Below are 8,767 nucleotides of genomic sequence, written 5' to 3'. Positions count from 1 at the left end.
CAAGGGCTTCCTGAGGCCCCTGGCGCATGCAGAGGTCGGGGTTTTAGTTAAAAGTTTAATGTAGTTCCCAAATACATTTCATATGACAATCTTACATAAATGTTCCAAAACACATGGGCGTTATCTCGTTGTACTCGTCACTAGCTGGCTAAGGCTTAAAGCAGAGACGTGTGACTGGGTCTCTCGGGAGGGCCTCTGGTTCTTCCCTGGCTCAGGCTTGCTGGGGGCTGTGGGCCAGGGCTCTGGCGACCTAGAAGTGTGGGCGGCACAGCTGCAGGAGGTCTTCTCTTAACCCTCCGAGGGTGGGGCTGGGAGATTTCCTCTGAAGTCCCAAAGAGGCCCTGTGCCCAGGGGACCTCCTCCTCAGCCTCCCTAGGTGGGTGGTGCCAGCTGGCTCTTGGCCACACCCCAGGGTCAGGTGGGCACAGGCGTCCACTCCAGTGTGCTGCGTGCTTGTGAGACCGCCTATTCTGGGACCAGCCCCCTGGCTCTTCCACCAAGACCTGGTGAGGACACCCCTCTGCCTCTCAGAGGCCCCGGTCCTGGACAGTCCTGGGGGCAGTGACACCTGCGGCTGGGGAAGGGATGGCCAACAGCGGAAGCAGTTTGCGCCTGGTGCCTGATGATGGTGAACCACGTGACAGATGGAGACAGGAGTCAGGGGACCCTGGGGACCCTTCCAGGTCCAGTGACCTTTTCCTAGATAGGCACTCTCCAGGCCTAGGACAGACAGGGCCCCAACTCCTCATCACCCCGTGACTCAGCCTGGAGGTACCTGGGGTGGGAAACAAGTGACCCCCCAACCTCAGAGGCCAGAACCACAGGTGGGGGACAGGGACCTCAACGGAGCTGTGCCTGCTCAACGCTTGAGAGCATCTTAACCTAAGAAACCAAAACAAAGCCTTTGAAAATAAAAAGAAAAACAGATGTAAAATATACACCCCCAATCAGAGAGGGGAAGTGGGAAATGAAGATAGCAGTTAACAGCATGTCCAATGGGCCCAGTGTCTACACTCAGAGCAGTCCCCAGGCTGGGCGGGGGTCCCAGGACTGTAGTCGGGGAGCCCCAGGCAGGGGCAGAGGGCCAGCTGCTCCCCACAAGGGCGGGGCCCCGCAGCAGGGAGGGAAGGGTGTGGGCAGCAGAGAAGCCAGGGGCTCTGGCTGGACCCAGAGGCTGGCGACACGCAGGGTGAAGGAACGAGGTCTCCAGTCCCAGTGAGAAGCCGTGACAAGTCTTAATGTGCCATTTCAATTCGAAGGAGGGGAGGGAGGAAATGTTCTTGTTTGTTTCGCTCATCAATATGATGAGGTCTCATGTCCCAAACCACATTCAGGCAGTTCCCGAGTCTGCTTTTGAACAGGACGTGCGGGTCCAGACTGCGGCCGGCCCAGCGGGGTGTGTGGTTCCTGGCCCCGCACCTGGACGCTGCCTGCGGGGTGGGGGCGGGTGGGCGGGCGGACAGACGGACAAAGCAGCAGCCTGGTGTGCAGCCGGGCTCCCGGCCGCTATGTGCTCCCGGTCGTCTGCCCGTCCCCTTCGTCACCAGCACCTGCAGGGAAGCAGCAGCCCTGCGTCAAGATGGAGCCCGCACTTCCCAGGTCTGGCCACCCCTGCCAGGAGATCAGCACTGGATCAAGGATGGTGGGCAGCTCCCCAGGGTAGAGACCACCAGACTCACCAGCTGCGGTGGCCCCTGAAGGAGCCAGGACATCGTCATCGTCGCTGTCATCCTCCTCATTGGACGGGGCTGCCCCAGGTTCAGGCACGGGCATCTTGGCCTCCTGCTCCTGCTCCACACGGCTGCGCAGGGCCAGGATGCGGTGGTGCAGGGCTGCGTACAGCTGACCCGTGTCCTTGGAGCTGGCCTGGGACGGGAGGAGGGTATGAGACCCCCGGACCCCAGTCCTACCCTCTCCTGTCTTCTGCAGAACACAAGTGCCAAGTCCCAAGGTTCAGAGGTGACACTGCCACAAGGCCTTGTGGGGAGGACACCGGCCCCGGGCCCTGGGCCTGCCGGCCTCTCCCTGAAAGGATGCCACCACTCCCAGGTGGCTGGGAGTATCCCAGAGGTCAGGGTTGGTGGACTCGACTGTGACACCATGACACAGGACAGAGGTGACCACCCCACAGGGCTTTTAGCGTTGAACACATCACAACCCCTCAGCCAAACCCCAGCGGCTTCTCTGGGGTGAGAAGAGGACGAGGACCATGATCTCTATTCCTGAAGGCTGGGACTGGCAGGTCCCATAGTGCTTCTGGTGTCCCAGGCAGCACCTGAGGCCCCTCCCTGCTCCCCTCCCCACCATCCTGCTTATCTGTGTGCCCAGGAACCCCCACATGGCCGGCGGGATGAGGGGCCCCAGATGCACCCGCGTGGCTGGCTCACCGAGATCAGGAAAACCTTCACGCCCTGGTCCTCGGTGTCCATGGCTGTGATGCGGATGCTCTTCTCGCTGGCCTTGTCGATCTGCATCTGGGCCCAGAGCTTGGTGTTGAGGATCAGTCGCAGGCTCCCTTGGGTCCGCATCACTGCAACCAGCAAGGCCACTCAGCCCTGGCCCCCACCCCGGCCACCTCCCAAACAGGCAGCTCTGAGAGCCAACACAGTCCAGAGGGAAAGCAACATCACCGCGCAAAAGCCCATGATCCTCCCAGGACCTACCCACAGAGCAAGACTTCTCCTGAGGCCAGCCCTGGCACACCTGCTCCCGGGGTGGGGCTCCTCCTCCCCTAGCCGGACCACTGAAGGCCACAACTGTGGGTGGCCGCACAGGCTGGTGCTGCAGATTAGTGGCCAGAGGCCACATGCAGTTTGTGGGAGGTTGTGTTTGGTCCACACAGGGGGGCACCAGGATGGCAGTTCCCGTGGAGAAGGGGGGATGAGACGAGCACAGGGTGGGCTGCGGGAGGCAGGGACTGACACTCAAGGTGTGTGCACTTCCTGTGTTGTGAGACATCGGCCTCCGTGGGAGTCCACGCCCTCCTGACTGGCCTCCCCCGAGTGGGCCAGCCCTGCCTCCGGATTCCTTAGGAGAAGGCAGGGTAGGACCACAGCTTAGCGCTTCCATGGAGAGGGGACAAGAGGACCGAGGGCAGCAAATTACGGAGGGAAATGGGAGGGCCCTGACTCTCTAGAGGATGGAACAGCCCCGCACCAGGCCTGGGCCCACCCCACGGACTCTGCCAAGCCCCTGTCTTCCTGCCGGCCGTCTCTCCCCACTGGAGCAGGCCTGGAGAGGGTCGGAAACTTGTCCCCCTGCCCCGGCTCAGCAAACAGATCTCCCTGAGCCCAGGTGCCCACCTCAGAGGCTGAGTGCGAGAAAGACAGGGGTGACTCTGCTCTCCCTGAGGGTGGGGAGGGCACTGCTGCCACGGGGCGACAGGCTGATGACCCAGGCAAAGGGGAGGACCTGGGGGCTCAGCGCTCTATGCCCTCTCCTTCCACTGACATTTGAACATTTCCACGAGACAAAAGGAAAAACACAAGATGTCCATAAGGCCGGGCACGGTGGCTTATGCCTGTAATCTGGGAGGCCAAGGTGGGTGGATCACCTGAGGTCAGAGGTTTTGAGACAAGCCTGACCGATGTGGAGAAACCCTGTCTCGGCCGGGCGCGGTGGCTCACGCCTGTAATCCCAGCACTTTGGGAGGCCGAGGCAGGTGGATCACAAGGTCAGGAGATCGAGACCACGGTGAAACCCCGTCTCTACTAAAAATACAAAAAAAAAAATTAGCCGGGCGCGGTGGCGGGTGCCTGTGGTCCCAGCTGCTCGGGAGGCTGAGGCAGGAGAATGGCGTGAGCCCGGGAGGTGGAGCTTGCAGTGAGCCAAGATCACACCACTGCACTCCAGCCTGGGCGGCAGAGCGAGACTCCGTCTCAAAAAAAAAAAAAAAAAAAAAAAAAAAAAAAAAAAAAAAAAAGAAACCCTGTCTCTACTCAAAGTATAAAACAATTAGCCAGGCTTGGTGGTGGGCGCCTATAATCCCAGCTGCTCGGGAGGCTGAGGCAGGAGAATCGCTTGAACCTGGGAGGCGGAGGTTGCAGTGAGCCGAGATTGTGCCACTGCACTCCAGCCTGGGCAACAAGAGTGAAACTCCGTCTCAAAAAAAAAAAAAGACATCCATGGGGAACAAAAGAGCAGTCCCAGCCTGCAGGGACACCCGTCTGTTCTTACTAGGGCAGTGTTTCTGATCGAAGTACATGAACACTACCCTTCAAGGAGGCCATCTGAGTTACTGCTGGGCCTGAAACCCGTATTTATGAAAAGGCCAGAAGACGCTTTGACTCAGGAAGATAAAACAAAAAGATGGTCCTGGCGCAGTGGCTCACGCCTGTAATTCCAGCGCTTTGGGAGGCTGAGGTGGGAGGACTGTTTGAGGCCAGGAGCTCAAGACCAGGCTGGGCAACACAGGGAGACCCCATCTCTACAAAGACAAAAATAAAAAATCAGCCAGACGTGGTGGTGTGCGTCTGTAGTCCCAGCTACTCAGGAGGCTGAGGTGAGAGGATCACTTGAGCCCAGGAATTTGAGGCGACGATCACGCCACTGCACTCCAGCCTGGGTGATGGAGTGAAATCACTTTTAGAAGGAAAAAAAGGACACGCCCACATTTCAAATGTGCACACACGGGCTGATTTCCCTAAGTGGGTGTGTGTATGCAGGTACTCCAAGCTAAACGTCCAATAGGGAAAAGTCCATTAACTGTCAGTAGAATATTAACATAAAAGTTTTTCAAAAACAGTATACTTTATTTTTTTTTAGATAAGAGTCTCGGTCTGTCGCTCAGGCTAGAGTGCAGTGGCTCAATCTTGGCTCACTGCAACCTCTGCCTCTCAGGTTCAAGCAATTCTCCTGCCTCAGCCTGCCCGAGTAGCTGGGATTACAGACACCTATCACCACGCCCGCCTAATTTTTGTATTTTTAGTAGAGACAGGGTTTCGCCATGTTGGCCAGGCTGGTCTTGAACTCCTGACCGCAGGTGATCTGCCCACCTCGGCCTCCCAAAGTGCTGGGATTACAGGTGTGAGCCACCGTGCCCGGCCAAAATTTCTCTTTATCAAGAGATTAGACTTGATGTTTGATTTTGTTTTCCTTTCTATCATAAACCTGCCACTTTCACTGTCAGAAAATCAGTTTAAAAACTTCCATAGACTTTTGTCCATTTTGACACTAAGAGAGTCACGGACAAGCTGGCAGCTGGAGCCAGTGTGCGAGGGTGGTGTTGAGGGCTGTGAGCAGGGAGTGGGTTTGGGGGGCAGCTCTCATGGGGGACCGACTCTGTGCCTTGACTCTCACAAGGGTAGGGTCAGGATCTCCCCAGCTTCGTTCCCTTTGGAATTGCACAGCCCCCAGTCCTCCTGTGGCCACAGCCCAGCCCTCTGCAGCTCACCTAGTCGGGACTGTAGCGTGCCGTCGTCCGTGGATGCCATGTCATTGAGTCTGAGCAGCCCCCGGCCTCTCTCCACCCAGGACTGTGAGGTCTTGTCGAAGACAAACAGCTTGCACTGCATCTGGAACACAGTAGCCGCCGGTGAGCAGGGACCCCAGCTGGTGTCCTGCTGCAGCCACACTCTGAGAGTCGCCCTTTAGCCTGTGTGGACTGCCAGGGCTGGCCAGTGATGGCCTGGGGGCCACCTTGGTCAGTGTTTTTGTCCTGCCCTCAAGCTAGAACAGGCTTTACGTTCTAAAAGGGATATCGGAAATTAAAAGAATCACTAAGGAAATGAAAAGCAAAACAACAGTGAGAAACCTCTCTGCGCACTCTAGGATGGCTGTACCCACGGGGGGAAGCTGGAACCCTCACACACTGCCGGTGGGAAGGCCGCACGGTGCCACTGCTGTGAAAGAGAGTCTGGCGGCTCCTCAAAGTGCTCAACAAGGAATTACCACATGCTCGGGCAATTCCATTCCTCGGTATGTACACAAGAGAAATGGAACATCTGTTCGTGTTCACACACAGATCGCACATGAACGCACACATTTGCCGTAGCCCAGCCTCAAGCAGCAATGGACGGACACATGTGGCCTGTCCCCACAGTGCATCTCACTCAGTCTTAAGGAAGAATCAGGCTCCAACCCCTGCCACAAGGTGGATGAACCCCTGGCTCAGTGAGAGAAGCCAGACACGAAAGGCCACATAGTGCACTGACGCCATTTATATGAAATGTCAAGGACAGGCAAAAAACAGAGACAGGAAGTGGATTTGTGGCTGCCAGGGGCTGGGGAGGGAGGAGGAGTGACTGTGAACGGACAATGCTCTTTCTGGGGGAATGGGACAGTGTTCTTTTTGGGGGCAAAAATGTACATTAGATTGTGGTGAAAGTTGTCTGACTCTGTGAATATACTAGAAACCATGGAATTGTATGCTTTAAAAGGGTGGATTATATAGCATGTGTACTCTATTTCAATACAGCGGTTGTGTATATATAAACAAAGAAAAATACGAGACAGACACCCCTACATGGCTTTCCACATACCCGCTAAGTCAATCTCTTTCAACATGAACAGATTACAAAATGTAAGTGGGGAAAAAAAAGCAGTGTTCTTAAAAACCCCACAATACGCCACCTGGTTTACAGACACAGACACATGCTTATGTGCCACAGGAGAGGAAGTAGATGGATGCTGCCCAACCTGGGTGGTGTGGCCTCAGGAGAAGGGGATGGGGGATGCCAACAGGGGACAGTGGGATGGAAGCTCTGGCTGCACCTGATTTTTTTCCCTACGAAGACACCACAGGATGTCAGGTGACAAATACAGTTAGCTCTGGGTTACAAGAGATGTTTGTTATGACAGTCTTTGTCATTCCCTGAACCATCAAGAATGTTTCAGGCTGGGTGCGGGAGCTCACGCCTGTAATCCAGCACTTTGGGAGGCCAAGGCGGGCGGATCACATGAGGTCAGGAGTTCAAGACCAGCCTGGCCAACAGGGTGAAACCCATCTCTACTAAAATACCAAAATTAGCCGGGTGTGGTGGTGCACCCCTGTAATCCCAGCTACTCAGGAGACTGAGGCACGAGAATCCCTTGAACCCAGGAAGCAGAGGTTGCAGTGAGCCAAGATCGTGCCACTGCACTCCAGCCTGGATGACAGAGTAAGACCCTGTCTCAAAAAAATTTAAAACAAAAGAGTGTCTCAAACAGATCATCCTCCTCTGAAACCAAAGACATGCAAGAAACCCCTTGCAGAGAGAGCCTAAGCTCTCTACAAGCGCCACCAACAAAGTCCCAGAGCGTAGGGCCAGTGGCCCCTCTGTCATCTCAGGGGTAGGCCTGTGTGCTCAGAGGATGTGTGCCCAGCCCTTGGTGCATGGAAGACCCAGGGCCATCGAGGAGGGGCCGGCCCCTCACCTGTAACACATTGCTCTCCGCCTCCTCCCCGGTGATGACTTCCACTTTTTCCAACAAACACTTCCTCGCTGTTGCCTTGGTGTAGGCGGCTGCCGACTCGGCCAGGGACTCTGAAAAGTTATTGGCCAAAAAGACTGACTAATTATTTGGCGAGGGGAGAGCATGCAGCTCACAGGAGATGAGAGGGTCGGTTCTGGTCTCAAGGACGCCAGCTGCCCCTGGCAGGCCCGACCTGGCAACCCAAGTGGTCCCTAGACACAGCCAGGGCACACGGTCTTGGAAGCTGCAGGGAGACCATCTGGGGGCCAAGTGTGGCCCTAGACTCTCCTGTTCCTGCTGAGCAGAGGACAGGGGGACAGTGAGGGACTCCTCCACGCCTGCTGTCTGCGCCTCCCCACCCTCCCCACAGCCACAAGGCGACACAGCCCCTCGAGTAACAGTCTTATCATAAACCCGTCTCTGCTCACTGCAAGGCAGGACCCTGGAGGTCACGGCCCTGGCTTAGTAGCTGGTTGACGTGTGGTCGTTACTGCTGCGGGAGTTGGGCCCCTTATCCCTCCCGGCTGGGGGTGTGAATGGACCCAGCATCCCCTCATCATCCCCCAAGATGACCTACCATGAGCCCCATGCAGCGGCGAGACGGTAACATACCTTTCTCAGGGGTGGCCTCCTGGGACGAGGACTCAGACCCTGACTCGACAGCTGCATTTTCCCTGTTGGCATCTGAACTGACCTCGTTTAATTTTGGGGGGCTCTGCAGGCATACAAGGAAGAGGGAGCTTGTGCGGTCCTTCAGCTGCAGCTCTGAGCACCTCTCTGCCTGGCCCCCAACACCATGCTGCCCCCAGCACTCCTGCCCGCTCCTGGTGACACCCTGAACTGCCTGGGAGCTCCCCACGTGGTCCCTCAGGCATCAGCAGGGGGTGAGTGCCGCCAGTCGACAGTCCCCTCGGACCACACTGGACACTCCGTTTGGGTGAGGCAAGACTTTGACTATTTCATTGAAATAGAAAAAAGGCAGCGTGGCCATAAAGGAAGAGAAGCTGCAGAGTCCTTAATGCAGCTTAACTCAAGACAGCTAGAGTGACCAGGCAGCTCAGGACAGGCCCTCACGCAGTCACAGTGGAGCTGGGTGGAATCAGGAAGGAAAAGGAACACATGTAAAGAGGTAGGCAAGCCATTCTAGAACCCTCTCCCAGGCTGGCTGGGCTCCTGGGAACGGAGACGGGCCTTTCTTGCACTCAAAGCCTTGGCCGCGGTTATGCTCACAGGAGCAGGGAGGCCGGCAGCCCTGTCCCACACGACTTTTGTCAGTTGGCCTGGTGGGGAGGAACCGTGGACTCTGACTGCCAGCAGGGCCCTGCAGCCTCTGGGGAAGCCCATCTTGGGATGAAGCTGGCCCTGGTCAGCAGGG

At 56.7% G+C, this 8,767-nt stretch overlaps 1 protein-coding gene across 9 annotated transcripts in view; it reads right to left on the bottom strand.

Annotated features, from left to right (window-relative positions):
* Nucleotides 1-1,216: 1,216 nt before the first annotated feature.
* RANBP3 (RAN binding protein 3) overlaps nucleotides 1,217-8,767 on the bottom strand; it is a 62,339-nt gene continuing 54,788 nt past the window's right edge. For all 9 annotated transcript variants that reach the window (XM_050770345.1, XM_050770342.1, XM_050770343.1 and 6 more), the window contains 6 exons: nucleotides 8,005-8,107; nucleotides 7,354-7,463; nucleotides 5,393-5,513; nucleotides 2,388-2,530; nucleotides 1,680-1,866; nucleotides 1,217-1,550 (listed from right to left, as the gene is read on the bottom strand). In XM_050770345.1, coding sequence (XP_050626302.1) covers nucleotides 1,507-1,550; nucleotides 1,680-1,866; nucleotides 2,388-2,530; nucleotides 5,393-5,513; nucleotides 7,354-7,463; nucleotides 8,005-8,107 — 708 coding nt within the window. In that variant the 3' untranslated portion in view covers nucleotides 1,217-1,506. The remainder of the gene's footprint in view (nucleotides 1,551-1,679; nucleotides 1,867-2,387; nucleotides 2,531-5,392; nucleotides 5,514-7,353; nucleotides 7,464-8,004; nucleotides 8,108-8,767) is intronic.

Source organism: Macaca thibetana, chromosome 19, assembly GCF_024542745.1.
Source record: "Macaca thibetana thibetana isolate TM-01 chromosome 19, ASM2454274v1, whole genome shotgun sequence".
Lineage (NCBI taxonomy): Eukaryota > Metazoa > Chordata > Mammalia > Primates > Cercopithecidae > Macaca > Macaca thibetana.
This window is presented reverse-complemented; position numbering and strand designations above follow the sequence as displayed.